The 22,841-nt window shown below is 47.6% G+C and overlaps 1 protein-coding gene across 2 annotated transcripts in view; it reads left to right on the forward strand.

The window, feature by feature from the left end:
• The window catches only part of FBXO41 (F-box protein 41), a 50,164-nt gene extending 33,307 nt beyond the window's left edge, over positions 1 to 16,857 (forward strand). For both annotated transcript variants that reach the window (XM_077301239.1, XM_077301240.1), the window contains exons 10-13: positions 782 to 900; positions 2,204 to 2,362; positions 5,942 to 6,057; positions 7,222 to 16,857. In XM_077301239.1, the coding sequence (XP_077157354.1) occupies positions 782 to 900; positions 2,204 to 2,362; positions 5,942 to 6,057; positions 7,222 to 7,284 (457 nt within the window). In that variant the 3' untranslated portion in view covers positions 7,285 to 16,857. The remainder of the gene's footprint in view (positions 1 to 781; positions 901 to 2,203; positions 2,363 to 5,941; positions 6,058 to 7,221) is intronic.
• Positions 16,858 to 22,841: the final 5,984 nt, after the last annotated feature.

Genomic DNA, 22,841 nt, shown 5'->3' on the forward strand with positions numbered 1-22,841 from the left:
ACCTTGGGCCAGTCCAGTTCTCTCAGAGCTCTCTCAGTCTCACCTATCTCACCTGGTATCTGTTGTGGGGTGAGGAACGTGATTGTAAGCTGCTTTGAGACTCCTTCCAGTAGTAAAAAGCAGTGTGAAAAAACCCAGGTTTTCTTAATCTTCTTCTTCTGACTGCTAATAGAAGAGCAGGAGAGCTGATTTTGCTGACTTGGAATGCAAGCAGGCAGAAGGGTTAACCCCGTTCTCTCTTCCTACCTGGCTCCATGGCCAAGTGAGACCCACTGTTTGCACTTGATATTCCAGCCGTTCTCACGCCCTCCATCGCAGCCCATCCAGGCTAAATTTTAAGAAAACAGCTCCCTGTAATGTACCATTTGGGCCTGACAGTATGAGGTGACTCCTTGGGACGTTTGCTACGAAAAAGCGGTGGGGTTAAATTTGTGATCCATTACGGCAAAGCAAAAATAAATAAATTACATGGGAGGAGATATAGACAGAATGGAAATACCAAAATGCATTCTGAAAAATATGGTTTGATTGTTCCCTGCCTTCCCCCTCCCCAAAAAGGTGCAAAGAAATGATCCCACCCCCACAGATATGCCCTTTGCTGCAGTTTGTTACTCAGAAAACATAATGGAAGTTAAATTGCATCTGCTTTGCTGATCCTAATCAAGTGGCAAGAACTCCCCTAAGTCAGACTCGGTTTCCTGATTTGGCTCTGGCTTATGATATGTAAATAGGGATGCTTTGATCCCACTTATTCTATACTTTAAAAAAAAATGTTTTCCAGCCAGCAACCGACGCGATTTAGCAACCGCTGCCTGCAGATGATCGGACGCTGTTGGCCACATTTGAGGGCGCTGGGGGTCGGAGGCGCGGGCTGTGGCGTGCAGGGGCTGGCGTCCCTAGGTAAGCCCACTTTGGCACCTCCTCTGGACTGGGGTCTGCAGAACTAAAAAAGAGCAGGGATGCTCTGCGGAGAGGAATTGGCATCCTGTGGAGAATGCTGGGGTGGGGGGGGGGCAACATTCCTTTGAGAGCCAGTTTGGTGTCGTGGTTGGGAGTGTAGACTTGTAATCTGGTGAGCCGGGTTTGATTCCCTGCTCCTCCCCCACATGCAGCCAGCTGGGTGACCTTGGGCTCGCCACGGCACTGAGAAAACTGCTCTGACCGAGAAGTGATATCAGGGCTCTCTCAGCCTCACCCACCCCACAGGGTGTCTGTTGTGGGGAGAGGAAAGGGAAGGCGACTGGAAGCCGCTTTGAGACTCCTTCGGGTAGAGAAAAGTGGCATATAAGAACCAACTCTTCTTCTTCTTCAGTAATCTCAGGGCTCTCTCAGCCTCCCCTCCCTCACAGGGTGTCTGTTGTGGGGAGAGGAAGGGAAGGCGATTGTAAGCCGCTTTGAGCCTCCTTCAGGTAGAGAAAAGCGGCATATAAGAACCAACTCTTCTTCTTCTTCAGTAATCTCAGGGCTCTCTCAGCCTCCCCTCCCTCACAGGGTGTCTGTTGTGGGGAGAGGAAGGGAAGGCGATTGTAAGCCGCTTTGAGCCTCCTTCAGGTAGAGAAAAGCGGCATATAAGAACCAACTCTTATTCTTCTTCAGTAATCTCAGGGCTCTCTAAGCCTCACCCATCTCACAGGGTGTCTGTTGTGGGGAGAGGAAGGGAAGGCGACTGTAAGCCGCTTTGAGACTCCTTCAGGTAGACTGACCATGGGCCAGTCACATGATTTCACCCTAGCCTCCCTCACAGGCTTGTTGTCAGGATAAATGGAGAAGAGGATCATGTAAGCTGGTTTGGGTCCTCAAGGAGGGGAAAGACAGGGTATATATATATATGAATGAAATTATAGCGAAGTCTAGCTTGAGCTGAGGGTCCATCTAGTCCAGCATCCCTTCTAACACGCAGCCAACCAGTTCCCCTGGAGGGCCAAGGACTGGGCATCTCCTGATGTTGCCTCCTGGCTCTGGGGTTCAGAGGATTCGTGCCTCTGAAGGTGGAGGTTCCCCTCAGTCACCATGGCGAGTAATCACTGAGATGTTTATCCTTCATGAATCTATCTAATCCCCTTCTCAAGATTTTCGTTCCTGTGGCCATCACTACCTCCCCTGGCAGCAAAGTCCACATTTCGGTCTCTCTGTGATGAAAGTAGCCTTTCCTTCCGCCCATCCTGGGCCCGCTGCCCTTCTGACCGCATCTCTTTCTCCCCAGCCCGGAACTGCATGCGACTCCAGGTGCTGGAGCTGGACCACGTGGCAGAGGTGAACCAAGAGGTGGCAGCCGAGGTGTGCCGGGAAGGCTTGAAAGGGCTGGAGATGCTGGTCTTGACCTCCACCCCAGTCACCCCCAAAGCCCTGCTGCATTTCAACAGTGAGTGGGAACCAGAGGGTGGTCAGATGTTTTGAGGGGAGGAGAGGTCCCCGGACGAGAGGAGGGAAGAGAGGGAGCCAGGCTGAGAAAGTGGGCAGGCCTGGCGAGAAAACCCACCTGGGGAACTTCTACTACTATAGCCTGCAAGTTTACACCATCAGACCCTAACTTTTTTGCCAGAGATAAACATAAGAACATGAGAAGAGCCCTGTTGGATCAGACCAGGGGTCCATCCAGTCCAGCATCCTGCCTCACACAGGGGCCAAGCAGCTCCTCTGGAGGGCCAACAACAGGGCAGAGAGACCGAGGCCTAAATAAGAAAATCAGATGAGCCCTGCTGGATCAGACCAGGGGTCCATCTAGTCCATCATCCTGCCTCGCACAGGGGCCAACCTGTTCCTCTGGAAGGCCAGCAATGGGGCAAAGAGGCCGAGACCTTCCTAAGGGCATCTGAAGAGCCCTGATGGGGGAGACCAGTGGTCCATATAGTCCCACATCCTGGAGGAAGGGAAGGTGATTGGAAGCCACTTCGAGACTCCTTTGGGTAGTCAAAAGTGGGGTACAAAAACCAACTCCTCCTCCTCTAAAGACTCACAAGATGTTGGAATCCATTCTAGGATGCAAAGAACCCCCAAAACAACTGGGCTCCCCCACCCCAACAGAAGCATTTGAGAGGAGGTTTCTCCGTTGCTTCAGCACTCAAGTCCAAGTAGGGTCCTTACAGAGGCTTCCACTGCCAGAAATAGCCTCACGCTCCAATCGTTTGTGGTTCTGCATTACAAACCTTAGTCAGAGAGCTCCTCTTAATGGAATCAGCAGATCTGATGGTGCAGGGAGGAACTCTCCACCTTCCCATGACTCTGCCTTTTAAGCAAATCAGCTGGAAGGGCTTTTGAATTCTTCAGTGAATTAACTTCAGCACATGAAGTCCCCCTTTGACAGAGTCCGGCATGGCTGGCAGTCCTGACTCTGACTAGCAGAGGTCGTCACCTTTGAACCGGAGGGGTCAGTGGCAGAACTGAAGGTCTGGGGAGGGGACGTGGGGCAGTGGAACCTTCTGCTTGGCATGCAGAATGTTCACCCGTTCAATCCCCAGCATCTCCAGCTCAAAGGACCAGGTAATAGGTGATGTGAAAGACTCTGGAGAGCTGCTGCCAGCCTGAGTAGAAGATACTGACCTTGATGATGGACCAAGGGCAGCTTCAGTTAAAGGAAGCTTTGAGTATTTTGATCACAGTGAAGATGTGGCATTGCTTGAGGACAAAGATATGGCTGGTGAACTGAAGCGGGGTTCACACTCAGGAGGTCAAGGGGCATGGCTCCCTGGCAAGCAGAAGGTCCCAGGTTCAATCCCTGGCATCTCCAGTTAAAAGGGCCAGGCAGGGGGGATGGGAAAGACCTCCGCCTGAGACCCTGGGACAAAGCTGACCTTGATGGACCAAAGCCCTGATTCTCTGTTTCATGTATGTTTATGTATGAACAGTACCTGTGAGCCACCACCCTTCCCTTCATTGAGTCCAAATAAGTGTGCAGTGTTCAGATGTGGTCCCTCCATAGTTCTAGACAAGGGGTTGTAATACCAGCCTGTTGTCTTCAAACCCTTTCCAAATATTCTGTAGCACTAAATTCATTTTTGTTTTTGCATTCTGAATTGACAGCTTGTTGCTGTCTGCTGCAACCCCAAGATCTCCTTCTTGGTCAATCACTGCCCACTCAGACCCCGGGAGCAAAGAGGCAAAGTTCAGATCCTGCCCCCCCCCCACGATGTGCAATTGCTTTACTCTTATAACACAAAGAAAGCATAAGTACCTATAATCATCATTTAAAAGAAAGTTTGCCATTTCAGTTCTCGTCCCCTCTCTATTTCAGTAATTCCCCAGAACCAAAATCAAACAAATGTGTCCTCTATCTCCCAGCCCTGCAGATTAAAATGGGCCCTCGTTGATTAACAACCAAATTTTAATGCATTAATCTATTAATTGATCTCCTTTGTTGATCTGCTCATTAAAGTTTGCTGCCCTGTTATTTGAATTTAAAAGGACAGGAAGCGTCTTCCATGATAAAACCCTTTGTGCAAACTTCGTTTCATCCGAGATAGAAGGCAAGGATATTTCTCTGAAGCCAGTTGCTAAAGAGAGCTTACGAGCTCAGCTCACAGATAACCATCGGTATTCCATTAAGCAAAAAAGCATCAAATCGGATCCAAGGGCTGACCTAAACGGATTTACAGAGAAGACTTTGTCTCCAATTTTGGGAATGGAAGAGAGCGGCGACTCAGTGGGTGCATCACTACCAGCGTAGCAAATGCCTGCAGGGTTCCCCCCCCCATAAAATCATGAGGACTAGAAACATGGCGTTTCAAAATCACAAATATGGCTGCAGCATGAAATACCTGCATCCCTTGAGTTTGCTCAGGCAGGTACAAGTTTCCAGAGCCCGTATCTGTGTGGCAAGAAATAAAAGAGCCAGTTTTTCTGGCCAGCTCCACTCCCTTTAAGTAACTTGCCAGGTTCTTACCTGCCTTCTGTAGCTGCACCTCCCCACATGACCGCTGGACTGAATCTGAGCCTTCGGGGAGGGCGGTATATAAATCTAAATAAATAAATAATAAATAAATGACTTGCTAGAATAAATAAATAATAAATCTTTATTTTATAGCCTGACCTTCCTAAATGCTCAGGCCGATTACCAACATATAATAACAATTAATAAAAGCATCAAAACGTATCCATATTCAGGGGCTTTTTGCACGCCTTCAAAATAGCACAATGGTTGCCAATTAAAAACGCTACTGATTTGCTGTTATGCACAACGTCGTCGACAATCTGCCACACACCTGAAACCAATCTGCAAAAAGCGCTTCCTTGTAGCGCTTTCAGGGAAATCCCCAAAAGTGGATTCACCCTCCGGAAAGCGATACACTCCTGCAACCAATCTGCAACACTAGCGAAAAAGATTCACTATTCACAGAAATATATTGCTGGAAGCTTTTCGCAGCATGGGGGGTATCCCAAATTATCTGCGTCTCCTGTCTTTGTTAACAACATGAGACTGTCCAGATTAGTTTTATTCTGGTCCATTTATTTATTTTTTTATCTGCCCCTTTCAGGTAACCATCTTGGGATGGTTCACAACAATTCAGGAGAACAGGAATATTAAACAACTGATAACATTAGACATTTAGGCAAGATTTAAAACCATTAAAAGACTCTTATTCGCTATAGCTGCCAGTTAGAATAGCTCTTTTCTCATCTCGATTCCAGGGTAGGAATTCTGCAGGAGGGGGGGGGGGAGCTTTGGATGTTCTGTTACTCTTTGGCCCCAACCGAATGCCTGGCGGAAGAGCTCCGTCTTGCAGGCCCCTTGGAACTGCGGAAGGTCTTGTAGGGCCTGCAGGTCTTCTGGGAGCTTGTTCCACCAGGCACCGATTGAGGCCAAAAGTCCATCTCTCAGGCCAGGGATCACCAGCCTGTTTGTGTGGGTTGGGCAGAGTGCTCTTTGGGGGGGATATAGCTAGCCATCTTCTCTGTTTGCAGGGGCTAAATGGGGTTCTCTCTCCGGGTTCTTCTGTCCTTAAAGGTGTCTGCCGGAACCTGAAGTCGATCGTGGTGCAAGTCGGGATTGGCGATTACTTTAAGGAGCCAAACAATTCCGAAGCCAGGAAGATGTTTGAAGAAATGGTTAACAAACTCCAGGTAACAGAATTGCTGTGCGTTTGGGGGACGAGCCCTTCTGCGACGCCTGCCCTGCGGCCCCGCTTGCGTTTCGGGTGCAGATTTCACAATCGGCTTGTTTACAGAGTGCGGAAGAGGCTGGGACCTTGGAAGGGCAGGATTATAAGTCTGCCTGCACCAGTGGTTAGGGCAGCCTTTCTCAGCTTTTTTACCATTGAGAAACCCCTGAAACATTCTTCTGTCGAGAAACCCCAGAATGTGCAGAATATGGGTGGGAAGCATAGCTGTGCACATGCCCACGCACTCCCTCCAGGCCCCTCACTGGCCATTTGGGGAGGGCGGGTTAATGGGAGCACAGAGCAGAAACTGCCATTCAAACATCAGAGACTCATAATTGCATTGGTCAATGCTCAGGATCCTTCTTGCTACTGGATTATTTAAATCAGGGGTAGTCAAACTGCGGCCCTCCAGATGTCCATGGACTACAATTCCCAGAAGCCCCTGCCAGCATTCGCTGGCAGGGGCTTCTGGGAATTGTGGTCCATGGACATCTGGAGGGCCGCAGTTTGACTACCCCTGATTTAAAGGGTCCAGTTGGATGGTGCTGAACTCGCACTGGCCCAATCACAGACTTTGGCAGGAACTCTAGGCTGTCCTTATGCTTGGGTGGTGGGCTGCTGAGTTCAGTCATTTGGACACATGAGTGAGTCCGTGAAAAAGGCAAACTCTTATTTTAGGGATTATTAGGAAAGGGACTAAGAATAAAACGGCCCCTGTTGCCATGCCCTTGTAGAGATCGATGGTGGGGCCTCATTTGGAATACGGTTTGCAGTTCTGGCTCCCGTAGTTCCACCAGGAAACAGTGCAGAGGAGGGTGGCCTGGATCCCGAGGGGGTTGGAGCATCTTCCCTCTGAAAAGGCATTTCAAGTTGGAAAAGAGACAACTGAGGGGAGACATGATAAAGGCTTCTAAAATTATGCATGTGGTGGAGAGAGTCGACCAAGAGAATTGTGTCTCTCTGCCCTATTGTTGACCCTCCAGAGGAAGTGGCTGGCCGCTGCATGAGACAGGATGCCGGATGAGATGGACCACTGGTCTGATCCGGCAGGAGACTTGTGATGCTCTTATCAAATGGTGTCTCCCTGACTTTTTCATTGACTTCGTTTTCCTTCGCTCTCTTTCAGGCTCTGAAGAAGAGGCCAGGCTTTTCAAAGATCCTACACATTAAGGTGGAAGCAGGTTGTTAACCCGTATAAGAAAACGACAACCAAGTGTGATGGCCACTTGCCGCTGCTGTCGGTTTGTTGCTAGAGACATTCTGGAGCGAACGCCTGCTTCCACAAACCTCTGTTCTGGACCGGCGTCTCAGAGCCCAGCCAGGAAAGCGCACAAATTTTGGAGCGGGCCTCTGGATCCGGAAGCAATGCTCTCCTTTGCCATACAGGCGGGCAGGACGTACAGTGCAGACGACGGTGCTATCGTAACAACAAGAAGGATTCCTTAAGACTGCCAGAGAGGGTGCCGTTCGCCCCCTCCCTTTCCCCCTGCCTCTCTCTTCTTACGGAGGCAGCCGGTGGACTCGAACCCGTGCGCTCAGGACGGCCGGATCTCTGGCGCCAAAGCAATCTTTTATTTAGAATTCTGTTTTTCTCCAGAGGTGGGGAGGTTCAATAACTCTATCGTGCAAGGGTGGTAAATCACCTAGACTCTTTCCCCTCCGGCTTCTCCTCCCTGATTCATTAAAATGATCAATGGCTCCTTCCTTTTACAAGAGGTACCCAGCCCTCCCGAACTCTTCCCCGCCGTCTTGGATTCATCTCTTTTCCGACTGACTTTTCTCTTGGGTGTTTATTTTATTTTATATATATATATAAAACAGTAGAATTCTGGCTGGGCGATAGAGGAACTACGGCATTCCTATTTATCTCACTTTCTGATGAGGATAAGGATTATTTTGGAAGACCAGGCAAGGGAAAGTCCGTCTTGACCCGATGCCATCACGATGCAAAATTAAGACCCTTGGAGCCTGGCAGGGTCTCTTCTCACCACTATGGAGAACATGGAAAGAGTCCGTGGGGGGTCCGTCCTCCAAAGATCAAGGGTGTGGCTGATTTTGCTCCTGGGTCTGCAAGGAAGCCATTGTTCTTTTTGACTCCCTGGAAATGAAAGATCTTGCTAGCAATCCAGCGGTGGTGCAGGACAGTTCTTAAGCAGAGAAGGGCCCCTTTTTTCAGAATGGAAGTTCCACCAAATGTCCTTGTTCTCAGCACTGGCAGAGACTCAAGGAGCATGCGGGACGCCTTTTGGCTCTGCACAGAAACATCCACCGTCAGCTCTTCATGTCTACCCGGAAGGAAATCCAGTGGGTTGTTTCCTCCAAGGATTAACAGGTCTGCAAGTGCCATCTGGCCAACTCACTGCCTGATAGCTGGTGTCAGCTCTCTGGCCCTTCCGGAGTTACATTGTTATCAGGAACAAGAAACCAGCTGTGTCCAACATCCCAGTGCAGAACCAGGATGAAAAAGTTATGTTTTCATTACCTGAGAGGATTGCTTGAAATTCAAGGTGCGACCTCGTTGGTCAGAAGATAGAAAGAGGGAGCGTGCAAACAACTTGCTGCTGTGGGGTTGGCCCAAGATTCAGTCCAGCCGTCTTCTGCTCAGAGCATCTATGGTTTCCATTCCCCCAAGTGGAGCCTGGAGATCTCTCGGCATTACATCTCATCTCCGGACAACAGAGATCAATTCCACTGGAGAAAAGAGCTTCTTCAAAGAGCGATTCCATGGTATTATATTCTGCAGAGGCCCCTCCCCAATATCTGACTTCTCCAGGCTCCAGACCCAGATCTCTGGGAATTTCCCACCCCAAAGCTGGCAGCGGAGCGAATCTTATTGTTTAGGAGTCATTCCTGAAGGTTTAGGCCAAACTAGAGTGACTCCTTTTTCAAATAACCATATCAAGCCCCCGGGGAAAAAAAGAGGATTGAGAGGAAATATTTTGTCATCTACGCACAGTTTCTACCACTTTCCTGGTCATGTCAGGGACCTCCAGGCTTATTTGAACCTGTGGAGTTCTGAGATAGGATGATGGGCATAACTACAATATGGCTGCTAGGGGAGGCGGAACCAATCCAGAGGAGTGTGAGAATAAAAACCAACCATGTCACAGGGGTTGAGTTTCCAATAGACCACCCAGAAAGAGATAATAAGGGAAAGCCAAGAATCACAAAAATGGGCATTCAAAAAGTCCCGTTATTTTTTTTTCTTCCAAAGCAAAAGAGTTACAATCAGGGTTTGTGGACTCTATGCCTAAAGGAAAAATTGAAATAGCACCCAAGGAGACCCAAACATAGACAGAACTGTGCAAATTAAACTGATCAGTTATGTTTTGGGTTGCATATGTATAGTATGGCAGATTCAGAAGGAACCGGGTCTAACATTTCGGCGTGACTATACCACAGACCTGAAGTAGTTAAATAGCGATTCCTTTTTCCCCCAGAGGATCCTGGGACCTGTTCTATAAGGGGAAGGTACGTTTCTAATGGTTCCTAGAGAAACCCAATATCCATGGCACCTTGGCCAAACTAAAATTCCCAGGATTCTTTGAAGGGTAGAACCATAACATTATAATTTCTACTTTACCAGTATTCTTTGTAGGATAAATACCTGAAAGGTCTGTTTCACAGATTTAGGAATGAGGAAAGAAAATATCACAGGAAGCTATGTGTGTAAACAGTGGCCCACTTAGTTTACGTAGATGAGCTTCTCATTATATAGCCACTGGCCTCTAGGGTGGAAGAATGGTGGCTCATAAAGTGCAGAAAGTCTCAGGTTCAATCAACAGTGCTATGACACCATGAATCCTTAAACTGGGCTTGGGGTCAACCTTTGCCTGGACTGTACCACTTCATGATGGGGAGGGCTCACGCAATTGAATGCTCCTCCGCATCAAATTCATTTCTTGTATGTAGGAAGCAAGCACCCCCTGATAGACTAGCATTCTGTATATATTTCTTGTAAGGGGATCAATTGGTCATGTGCTACAACAACCTACTTGGAGCGGTACAGTCCTGACACCAGGTTATATTTGAATTCGGCTTGCAGTGTAACTAGACTAAAAGATTGAGAAATATTTATTACAGATCAGTTCAGTAATGGAATTTACTTATTTATTTATGCTAGAATCTCCTTCAGGAGGTTTCGAGAAGGGCAGGAATTTGATGGAGACACATAAGCATCAAAGAACTCTCGTTTGCAATGGAAGGTCGGCTTTGACATTGTGTTGGATTTCCTCCAAATTAGTGCTTTCTCTGCAGAGTTTAATTCAGTTCTGAAAGTGGGATATTCTTTTAGAAGGACAAAGCAAGTGGATTGGAGCCTTACCCTGAGAGCCAGCTTGGTATAGTGGCTAAGAGTGGTGGACTCTGATTTGGAGAACTGGGTTTGATCTCCCACTCCTCCACATGCAGCCAGCTGGGTGATTTTGGGCCAGTCACATTTCTCTTAGAGCTGTTCTCACAGATCACTTCTCTCCAAGCTCTCTCAGACCCACCAACCTCACAGGGTGTCTGTTGTGGGGAAAGGAAGGGAAGGAGATTGTAAGCCACTTTGGGACTCCTCTGGGTAATGAAAAGTGGAGTATAAAAAAACAGCTCTTCGTCAATGAATGTGTTCTAAAATAAGGGGCAGTCCTCCAGAGGACAGATGTTATGTTGGATTCCATGCTGATACAGCAGTCCCTCAGGCATGGAAAAGCTGTTCCATACTGAAAATGAATCTGTGTTGACGGGGGGGAGAAAGAAACAGTTTAGTGTTCCAGTAGGACACAGATCAGGTCCAATAGGTCCTTGTTGAGGCCATAGGAGGCTGGTAGACAGGTGCTTTGGTGGGCAGAACTGAGCAGGAGACAGGTTAGAGAAACGGCAGTTTCATATACAGCTTTTGAAGGCAATTACTTCATGGCCAGATACTTCTAGGCTCTAGGGTTGCCAGACCTTCCCCCTGACTAGTGAAGGGGGCTCACCAATAGAAAAAGAAAGCCTAGGCCATGTTTCTCATGTCATAATGACAGTGACTTCCTGGAGATGCTTTGGTATTTGGGCCAAAAGTCTATGACAGGAGCCTGTTTTACCATAGAGTTTTTGTCCAGATACCAGAGTGTCACCTGGAAGTTGCTGGCATGGTGATGTCTTTTGCTATGTGATGGCAGTAAGGTGGACTGGGCCTTTCACTTTCTCCATACCCCACCAGTTTCCAGAAGGGAACTGGCAAAGCTACTAGTATCTGATGAAGTAGAACATAGTAGCCCACGAAACCACAGGTCATAACAAGTGGATGTGATCCACAGGCAGAGCCGAGGAAGGCAATTCTCACCAATTTCTACCTTCTGTTACAGATCCCCCACTGTGGTTGCCTCGCTGTCCCTGAAGGTCTCTTGACCCCCTCCAGCACAGAATTTTGGGGTGGCTACTAAGAGCTGTAATAACCAGGGTTGTGCGCGGCGGTGTCCGAATCGGCCGTTCCAGGCCGATTTGGATGCCACCAACAGACAACCCTACTAGCACAGTGAGGTGAGGTCCACCAAAGTAACAGCCTTTAAAAGTGTCACAGGACACCTGGATGGAGTGATCTATTTTTTAAAAAATGTATAACATTTTAAAGTTGTCTTTCCACCTGGTTCAGGGGCCCTGTATACCTAAAGAATCTATGAATTTGGAATGGTTGTACATTATAACAAGCATTTGCATTTTAGAGTTTTCAGAAGACTTCGTGCTCTTCAATCCTTAAAATACTGCCAGCAACACCTGAGAACAATAGGGGGTGGGGCCAAGTAAAATCATAGAGTTTTTGCAAATCAGTGGCCAAACTGTGGCTGTCCAGATATCCATGAACAATAAGTAAATAAAATAGATTTAAACTGCAGATCTCCTTGTTCTTAGCCAATGTGGTGTATCAGGTAGAGAATGTGAGGATGCAGATTATTGTTGCATTCTTGTTGGCCAACATGAGTTTATTCTTCTGTAATATGTGAGGTGACTTAAACCTCAAGAAGGCTCCACAATTCAAGCTGGTTGCTTGAACAGTCTACTTTGAAGAAGAAGGTTTTATACTCTGCTTTTCACTGCCTGAAGGAGTATCAAAGTGGCTTATGGTCGCCTCCCCTTCCTCTCCCCACCTGAGATAGCCCTGACAGAACTGCTGTGTGAGAACAGCTCTAACAGGGCTGGGATTGGCGCAAGGTCATCTAGCTGGCTGCATGTGGAGGAGCAGGGAATCAAACCCCACTCGCTGCTGCTCTTAACAATCACACCATGCTGGCTTTAAAAACAATGGAAAAAAAAATCAGAGCCCAGAACGTGAATGAAATCCTGGTGAGGGTGATATTTTCTTTGGGAGACAAAAATCCATTTCTGCCTAAACAAATTACTGCCTCCTTTCACAGCCAACTGACAACTAGTTTTTAGTTTTAAATGTTTTTGTAAACTCTTCTGCAAGATTTGCACAATGCTCAGCTTCGTATTTTTAGCCCTTCCCGGGGAGCACAGCGGGCCACGCGAACAAAAGAGGCCCCAGAATGCAATGTTCTTTCTGAAATTCTAGCTGCACTGCATGCTGGGAAACTCGGCCTTCCGGGAGTGTTCCGCTTTCACGTTGACAACGAAGACGGCCATTTTGTCAACACTCTGGCTCAAAACGCCAACAAAGAAATGCACAGAAGAGATTCGCTAGGAGTTCTTGGGCAAAAGATGCTCGAAGGTTGTCTTGAAACCAGCAAAAAGTTGAAAAAAACAGAAGGAAGGGGAAACGGGGAAAGCTACAAAGATAAGCAGGGGAGTGAATGAAGCCTCCAAAATGCATTTTGATAACTTTTTAACACGCTTCTTTTTTTCTGGCGGCAACAACGAACCGGAGCGGAACTCTCGTTTTCAACGCAGGAGAGAGACTTGAATAAACTTAACTTTAAAATGCAAGCAAAGTCAGTATTTATTTCTATAAAGGATTTTAAGAGAAAATGACAAACCCAAGGAGAGAGGTTTTTAAAACAAAGCTAGTTACTCAGCATGTGTCTACCTGCTCTTAGTAAGGAATTGTTTTGACCAGGAGTCGGGGTTTCTTTGTTCATCTGTCCGTGGCGGAAGAGGACGGATCCTGGCACCGTTTTGTTTCTTCTCTCCGTCCCTCCTCGCCATCCTTCTCAAAAGAAAACATCAGAGGGGCGGTCGGTCCCTCCCTGCAGTGCAAAGGGCAGAATTTGGCCTTGGTGCCTGTGATTTCTGTGTCCTGCGGGTAATGCCATCGCAGCCCTGTGGTCGTTAAATCCAAGCCTTGGGTCCCTGATTAATCCAGGAGTGCACCCACATGACTCCATTTCGCGGGATGCCACGCCGTCTCGTTCTTTTTGAGGGAGGGCTACGTCAGCATTTTTGCAAAACGAATCCTCCAAGCCGTGGAGTTCAACTGGACAGAGGGGCTGATAGGAACAAACTAGTGTTTCCTATCCCATTGTCGGCGTATGGGAATTTCACGTTTCAAAGGGCATGAAAAACGAGAGAACGCGACCCATGAACTACGTGCGATGAAGGAAGTCGTACGTATGGGAAGTCACGGTTTTGTGCTGCCCTCTCCATGCACAGAGGACAGGACAATTAAAAAAAATTAAAGGTTACTGGAGCAGAGGCCAAAGTGCTTGGGGAGGGGGTAGTTCATCTGGAGGGTTGGGGGGGGGATGGAAAGGGGGAGGAGAGGAAAAGGTTTATTTATGTATTTATTTATTTATTTTATTGGTGGGATGACCTTGCTATTTATTTATTTTTTTAACAAAATGGCAGAATTCTCTTTCACACACTTTGTTTGGGTGGCAGTTCCTTCTCATGAGCTGTGGTCTAAGTGGAGCCATAGATGTATGACTATGTTTTCTCTCTTACTGTGATGAATCTGTCTGATTGGATCGTGGCCTTCTCCCCCGCCCCCTTCCCCCACCCCCTGCTGTCCTTTACGTTGTGAGAAAAGAAAAAAAGGGAAAGATAAATGGGTAGCAAGATGAGGGTAGCAACAATTCATTCTCCCTGTTTCTGAGCGATCTTTCCTGCACCTTAAAAGTACAAGCCAGGTCTACATTTTGTATTGGCTTTCCTTTCCCTTTTTAAAAGTAGGGTTTGTTTGTTTTTTGTTAAGTGGAGATCCAAAAGATCCCCAACAATTAGATGGGTGGAGCTCAACTTCCAGGTGGAACTTGATTTCCCAGAATTACAACTGAGCTCCAGACTACAAGGATCAGTTCCCCTGGAGAAAAAATGGAAAGTTGGTGGATGGACTCCAATGAATTACACCACACTGAAGTCCCGTCCCTCCATGAACCCTGCACCCGCAGGGGTCCCAGTCCCTGTCCTGGGCATCTCCCCCTGGAACAGGCCTCCTGGGCAGCAGGGGAACATCAGCAGTGCCACCACAACACAGTTACTCCCCTTCTGGCACATCAGAGACCCTTTGCCGGAGACCCTTTGTTCCTTGGACAAAAACTCCATGGTTATAAACGAGTTCTACCATAGAGTATTTGCCAAAATACCAGAACGTCCCCATATTGCCAACGATGAGATGATGTCACTTCTGGTCCATACCAGTTGCTGGGGGGGGGGAGGATTACCGTACCTCCTCCCCAGATTCCACTGCCCAATCTCCAGAAATTGTCCAGTCTGCCCTTAGCACCCCTAAGCTCAGTCCAGGCAAAATTCATCGCATTTCACTAGTTTCCACGGGAAACAGTGGTACGTGTTTTCTAATCAAAAGGAGTCCGCAGTGCTCAATATTGGCTGCATCATCGCACTAAATTTTGGGGATTACATTTAAATTTAAACCAAAAAAACCCATGTTATTTGAGAAACGCATTCATGTGCACTCCGGGCTTAGATAGGGTCGCCGTTATGTCCTTGTCAGTTATTGAACTGTTTGAGAGAGGATGGGAACCGGCACAATCAGGTTTTAGGGGCCAATGGCTCACACAGAAACACACTTGAATTCCCACCCCTTGTTGGCTTGTGGCTGAATGGGCAAATGATTTCCCTCAGTCAGCCATTTGTGCCAAGTAATCTGGCCTGCCCCAGTCGCTCTCCTGTTTCCCGGGCAGACCAGTGAGGCACCAAACGCTGCCGTCATTTGAGGGATGGAAGTTTGAATTTGCAGTGCAAGCATGCACAGGGCTGAATGAGGCCACTGCTGGGTGGGATGGGATTTCACAACAAAAGGGGATTCGTTTTTTTCTGCTAGCAGAGAAGGACGCGGCTCAAATACCATTGGCCTCTCCTCCCACCCTCAAACTAGCACTTTTCACTGTGAAAAACAAATCCCTGTGAGAATTCCTTAGGGTGTGCCTAGATCTCTCCTTGGTAGGGTTATCAAAGTCCAGGTGGGGTCTGGTGACCTCCTGGGATCAGGACAGATCTCCAGACAGAGAACTCCTCTCCACGCAGCTGGATCCAAGGCCCTCTCTGAAGCTTTGCCCCTTGCCACACTCTTGCAGAGGGCCTCATTAAAAGATACCAAATCTCATCAGCGGGAACATCAGTCGGGGGAGAGTAAGTACTCCTATTTAACGGCGGCTTCTCCGTTTCTTCCTTCTTTCAAAGACAGCCCTTAATCAGTTAAGCTCCCTTAGATGAATTCCTGGCAAAAGTGCAGAAAGAGACTGCGAGAGATTGAGAGAGGAACGCTTCGTAGAAGCCCTCGGGGCTTAGATTCAAATTTGGCAAATGAACTTGCAAAACAAATGAGCAGACAGACGGGCTGTGGGGAGGCACGTAAAAGCTGGAATTCAGACCTAGAATTCTGTAACAGACAAAGCAGAATTCTGAGACTTGAACACGGGACGCATGATGAGCAAACTGGCATGGTGGTCCTAATTTTGCATCAATTATTGCTCCTTTGGGAGGAGTAAAGAGCATGATGGGAAATCTCGTTTGGTCATCTGACAGGCATGGAATCAGTGTGTTCAAAAATTTCAGTCAGGAGGACTAGGAACTTGCTAATTTTTTTTTAAAGGATTGGTTCTAAAGTAGAGTCTGTGTATTGGGCAGGCAAAATTCCCATGGGTTTCCTTCTCAAGCTGCATGGCGTCCCAAGGATCCTGCAACCTTTGAGCATGGTTTTGGGGGAGATTCTGAGCTCCCACAAAAAAGGGTGCATGGGGAACATCCTTCCCTCTCACCCTTAGCAGCCTATAGATTTCCAGATCCAGAGAGAGAATGAGATAAAATGGATTTGAGTGCCGGATGCCTTCGCCCTGTGCGATGGGGAATCCTGTTTGCCAGGAAAAAACAGGTTGGGGTATTTCTTCTAAAGCATGAGCCATTCAAACCACATTTCCACATGTACTTGGGCATGGAAATCTTCTCCAAGAGTTATCCTTGTGTATTGGACCATGTATCTATATGTGTGCGTTTGTCCTAAGTCCAAAGTCAGGTTGCCAGCCTCCAGGGGGAGGTTGGGAACCTCTCAGAATTACAACTAATCTTTAGGCTACAAATATCCATCTGTTCCTCTGGAGAAAACGGTTGTTTTTGAGGGCGGAATCTAGGGCGTTAAATCCCAGAGGTCCCTCCCCAAACCCCGTCCACCCAGATTCCACCAACAAATACAAATCTCCAGGGATTTCCCAGAGAAGTACAGATTACCCATAAACATGCTAGGGATGCCAGCTTCCAGGTGGGGCCTGGAGATCTCCAGGAATTACCACCGATCACCAAACTACAGAGATAAGGTCCACTGGATAAAATCACTGTTTTGGAGGGTGGAACTCTTGCAGCATTATACTCTCCCTACACCAGGGGTAGTCAAACTGCGGCCCTCCAGATGTCCATGGACTACAATTCCCAGAAGCCCCTGCCAGCAAATGCTGGCAGGGGCATCTGGGAATTGTAGTCCATGGACATCTGGAGGGCCGCAGTTTGACTACCCCTGCCCTACACCTCACCCTTCCTAGACTCCACCCTCAAAATCTCCAGGAATTTCCCGCCCAGGAGCTGGCAACCCTAGCACATGCCCAGAAGGAATCGGAACCCATGGCAGAGTCCAAAATGCTGCGGCAGGTACCTTCGGCAAGATAATCAAAGGGATGCTTGCAGCCAGAAAACTGGGGGAAAGGTTTGCCGAAAGCACTTAAGAGTAAATCGTTCTGATGTTGCTCAAAATGTGTTGTTGTGCCAGAAGGAAAGAAAGAAAGAAGTTCATCTCTTAAGCTATTTTTTTATTTATATAAATATATGTATATTTTAGCCTTTAGCGGAAGAGTGCCAGTGTTCTGAATACCAAAATGCTCCTTCCCTGTGTCTTGAGACTGATCCCAAATAACAGAGCACATAATCTTACGGGAGTGGGGCGCTGAGGACGGGGGGAGGGGGCAGAGGTAGATATGATATATGGCAATCAACAGGTTAATTGTGGCCAATTCAGTGGACTGCTGGTGGTTCTCGAAATCTGGAATCTTCCCTTGGCATTCGCAAACCTTTAGCCACGAGACTGTGGATGAGTTCATAGAGGCTTATCCAGAAGGTGTGGGAAATTATCAACGCTTCTGAATTCATTGAGGTTTCTCAATCGTTTAAGAAAACGTCGTCAAAATCAATGCTGTTCAGATCAGTTTGAATCCATGGAATTTTAGGAAGAGACTGTGTGATTTTCAAGTCCCTGAGAAGGTGGGGGGCTGGACTGGATGGGCCTTGGTGGTCCCTTCCTTCCAGCTTTGTGCGATTCTCATTCAGAGGGAATCCCATAAACAAGGCCACACCGCACAAGAAGTTGGTTACACAACCGGGGTTTTCCGTGCCTCGTCCGCCATTGGAAGGGACCATGTTTGGAGAACCACCCCATTCAAGGAATTGGACACTGGCCTGTGAGACAGGAAGGGAAACCTTTTTTGCACTGCGAGGAAGAGGTGGGTTTTCTTTCGCTAAAGGGCAAAGGGCAAAGTGAGACGGGAGAGGAAAACCTCAGGCCAGAGAGAAGGGAGCATTCATTGGCTGGGCGAGTGACCCGAGAACAGCCAGATTCGAGATTCCTTCTGGCGACTCTCTCGACCCCTTCAGGAGACCATCTTTTCTTGGGGACACTCGGGGGGGGCAGAACTATCATCTGTAAATGCACTTTGATGTCGTTGCTTTTCAACTTTGCCGAATGTAAACAATGCGTATTTAAAAAGGAAAATACAGCTACGTGTTATAAGAGCTATTTTATGATTCAGTGGTGAATAAAGGTTCTTAAAGTTCACGGGGTGCCTCTCTTTTCCTTCGCGACGAGACCAGTCGAGGGCTAAGTCTGGTCTTGGTTGGAAAATAGGTCTCAGGTGAGAAGGGAAATTGTACCTATCGAAAGATGGTTAGATTCGAATCCAGAATATCTACAATTCTACAATATTACAATGGCGGAATAATTAGCAACTAACCTCATTTCCCACACAGGGAATCACTGGGTCGGTCTAGAACAAGGGTAGTCAAACTGCGGCCTTCCAGATGTCCATGGACTACAATTCCCAGGAGCCCCTGCCAGCATTCGCTGGCAGGGGCTCCTGGGAATTGTAGTCCATGGACATCTGGAGGGCCGCAGTTTGACTACTCCTGGTCTAAAATAAGGCAGATCTTGAAACGGAAATATATCAAAAGGGTTGATCACATGATGGCTTGGGCACAGCCTAATACTGGCCTAACCCCTAAGGGGAGGGGGGAACCTCATCTTTGCCCCGAGATCACTGATACCTATGAAAGCTGATACCCTCGAAATTTTGTAGGTGTTTGGAAGCACCTTAGACAAACCTATCTCTTCTACTGCAGATACAACATGGGTACTCACTGGAAACTACCACTGTGTAAAGTCTTTTGAGTGTCTCGAAGTGTTGGCAAGATTATGACTTTGTAGGAACACACTCACAAGCCACTCCCATTCCTTGGGGTTGATCCCTCGGAGGTGGGAAAACCCAATGGCTTCCTATGTCTCTGTCCAGAGATACTTCCACTTCCCTTCTCACTTTGCAAAACAAGAAGAAGAAGAAGAAGAAGAAGAAGAAGAAGAAGAAGAAGAGTTGGTTCTTATATGCCGCTTTTCCCTACCCGAAGGAGGCTCAAAGCGGCTTACAGTCGCCTTCCCTTTCCTCTCCCCACAACAGACACCCCGTGGGGTGGGTGAGGCAGAGAGAGCCCTGATATCACTGCCCGGTCAGAACAGTTTTATCAGTGCCGTGGCAAGCCCAAGGTCACCCAGCTGGCTGGATGTGGAGGAGTGCAGAATCGAACCCAGCATGCCAGATTAGAAGTCCGCACTCCTAACCACTACACCAAAACACTACACCAAAGTGGGTAACTCCTACCACTACCAGCAACTCAGAGAGTAAAAGGTAAAGGTATCCCCTGTACATTTTCTTGGCAGACTTAATACAGGGTGGTTTGCCAATCCCTTCCCCAGTCGTTGCCGTTTTATCCCCCAGCAAGCTGGGTACACATTTTACTGACCTCAGAAGGATGGAAGGCTGAGTCAACCTTGAGCCAGCTGCTGGGATTGAACTCCCAGCCTCATGGTCAGAGCTCCAGACAGCATGTCGGCTGCCTTACCACCCTGCACCTCAAGAGGTTCATAACTCAGAGAGTATCTCCTGCTAATCAGTCACACATTTAATCCTCTGTATTTGCACTGCCCTATAGAGACTCCAACTGGCTACCATCTCTCCTGCTTCATGCCTACAAGATAGCACGTGTGTGTGTATGGGCAGAATCAATCACAGGTTTACAATTTCAAGCTGTTATGTTCCATGGATGTAGAGCTCACTCACTGCCCTTCACTGTTACCACATTTCAGATAGCAGGACTGAAGTGGTGGGGTGTGTCGCTGGAGGTCAGGCATGCAGCTGCCAGAATATGAGCAAGTTTAATTAATAACTAGAAGGAATACACATTGTTCAAGTGTCCGGGCTGAGCGAAGGTACAAAGAAAAGGTGCAAGGATGCAGTCCCCTTTTCCTACACTTAGTAGTTAGCTTAAATGATGTTTAAATGGGAGAGGATAAAGGTAAAGGCAAAGGTATCCCCTGTGCAAGCACCGAGTCATGTCTGACCCTTGGGGTGACGCCCTCTAGCGTTTTCATGGCAGACTCAATACGGGGTGGTTTGCCAGTGCCTTCCCCAGTCATTACCCTTTACCCCCCAGCAAGCAAGCTGGGTACGCAAGCTGGGAGAGGATAGTATTACTTGAAACTGCAGCCATTTAAAATGCAGCATTACTCCTGTTTGCAGCATTACTCTTCCCATAGTCCTTCACCTCACGGACAAGATGGAGTCTTTAGGTAAAAGTTCAGCTGTTTGTGGTATGTGCCCATCCACGGAGAAGAGCAAGATGCATCCTGAAAATTTTCTCTGTATTAAATTTTTAATCCTGTCTTTCCCCACTCACCTTGTCGGGATCCTGCAACCCTGCTACTTCAAGAAGATGTCTTTGCATACTATCTAGTACCACATGCTGCCACCAGATAGTTAAAGTCGAAGCCAGGCAGGAAATTTCAAGGACTTTCAGGTATCCTTAATACCTAAGTAAATGCAAAATGCAGCTCTTCCACCAGGTCTATGGCTGAGGCCAGAATGAAATATCTGTTTGGCCCTCCCTGCAGGACAGTTTGCGTACGGCGGCCATGGTTCCATCGTCCCCCTCTGCCCACCTCTCTATGAGTTAGTATCAGGAGAAGGGATATGTTTTTGTATTTTTTCTGCCGTTCTTCTCTTTTATATTATGTTCATCTGATTGGGATGTTTTATGTCTGGGGTTTTAATGGTGTTTTTAATGGGGTTTTGTTCAGACTGATGTAACCCGCCTTGAGCCACTGGGAATGGCAGGCAATAAATCAAAGTATAACAACAATAATGATGATGATGATATTTAAAAAAAAAAAAAAAATTCATCTATTGCTCACCTGTTCATTGGGACTCCATGAAATCGAAAGAAGTTTCCAGAGATTCGGCCTGGATTTCTACCTGCAAAAGGGAAACAAATTTTACTGGCTTTAAATCTGGGTCAGAGCTCCACCATTCTCCCCACCGCAGTGCCTAACGATAATTAATATTCCAAGCAGCACAAACGACCGGGCATAATGCTGCTGCAGCCCTTGGCAGCTTCCCATTCTGGAGGAAACAATATCTGGGCACGGGCCCGTTGATACAGCTGGAAATGCCCCTCAAACATGGCGATGTTCACAGCATTTCTTAGGACGCGGAGAGGTCTGGGGCCAGCATGAGACCCTGACTTCATTTCCCCTGGGTGAGAGAGCATCAGGGGTGTAGAAGATGTTTGTCAGAATCTGTTTTCTTTACAAAGAGAATGCAGTGGGCATAAACAGGCCATTACAGTGGGAAGTAAAACAACAGATCATGAGTCAGAACCATTAACTGAACTGGCTTTATATGCCGCGCTTTCCACTACACGAAGGAGTCCCAACATGGCTTACAAACGCGTCCTCCTTCCTACTCAGACACCCTGTCAGGTAAGTGGAGCTAAGAGAGCTCTGACAGAACTGCAATGTGAGAACAACTCTAAGAGAACTGCAGCTAGTTGAAGGTCACCCAGCTGGCTGCATCTGGAGGTGAATCAACCACATTCTCCAGATTAGATTCTACTAATTTAATGATCACTACTCCATGCTGGCTCTTCCCAGTTCCCCCTCTCCAGCTGCTGCCAACTAGTTTACTTCTAATTCAGGGGAACCCGGCCTTTTTGAGCCTGCAGGCACCTTTTGAATCCTACCCCAGCATGAGGAGGGAGGAAATAGCCATAAAATGGCCACTGCAGAAGGTGGAGCCAGACATAAAATGGCCGCTGCAGAAGGTGGAGCCAGACAGAACAGCTGCCCTGGATTACCTTTGTTCACACAGCTTCTGCCAATGCAACTGGTTTAAAAGCTGCACAGCCAGACCCGTCTCCTCATGGCCAGTTAGAAGTGTTGTTAGGCAAAAGTTTCATTTGGAAAAGCACTGATGGGAAGGATGTCAGCTGATGACTAATGTCTGTAGGGATATGGGGGAGGGAACATGGGGGGTGCCATTGGCATGATATCGCTCCTGGGGAAACTCTGAGATGCCATCACACCACTATAGGTATTGCTGGAAACTTGCTTTACCATAGATTTCCCCAGCAATTCCTAGAGTGCCGGCTAGTCAACGCCATTGTCTTCCGCATAACAAGCTATGGATTTGAGAGCTGGACCCTGAAGAAGGAAGACAGGAGGAGAATAGATGCTTTCGAATTACGGTGTTGGAGACGAATGCTGCGAATACCATGGACAGCCAAAGTTACCAACAAGAGAGTTTTAGAGAGGAGCAAACCAACTATGTCATTAGAAGGCAAGATATTGCAGCTGAAGCTCACTTACTTTGGACACATCGTGCGATCAAAGTCGCTAGAAAAATAATTAATGCTAGGCATGGTCAGTGGCAAAAGGAAACGCGGTCTCCAAAGGATCAGCTGGCTCAACACAATCAAATCCGACACAGGGATGACAATGGACCAACTAAAAGAAGCAGTCAGAGACAGGGGCGCATGGCCAAGACTTTCCTATAGAATCGCCGAGGGTCAGACACGACTGAACGGATAATATCATCATCACCTATGAGTTTTGTTAGGGAAAGCGCTGACAAATTTGGCTGTGGCTTTCAAAAATCTTGTTCCCCTACGAAACAGGGAAAGGAGGGCCTACCGCTCAGAACTGCTGCCAACAAATCATGTCCCATGAGATTTCCCAGCTGCAGCAAGTCTTGGGGAAGCACTTCTCCTTGCTAAACAGAA

The sequence above is a fragment of the Paroedura picta genome, chromosome 10 (genome assembly GCF_049243985.1).
Source record: "Paroedura picta isolate Pp20150507F chromosome 10, Ppicta_v3.0, whole genome shotgun sequence".
NCBI classification, from domain to species: domain Eukaryota; kingdom Metazoa; phylum Chordata; class Lepidosauria; order Squamata; family Gekkonidae; genus Paroedura; species Paroedura picta.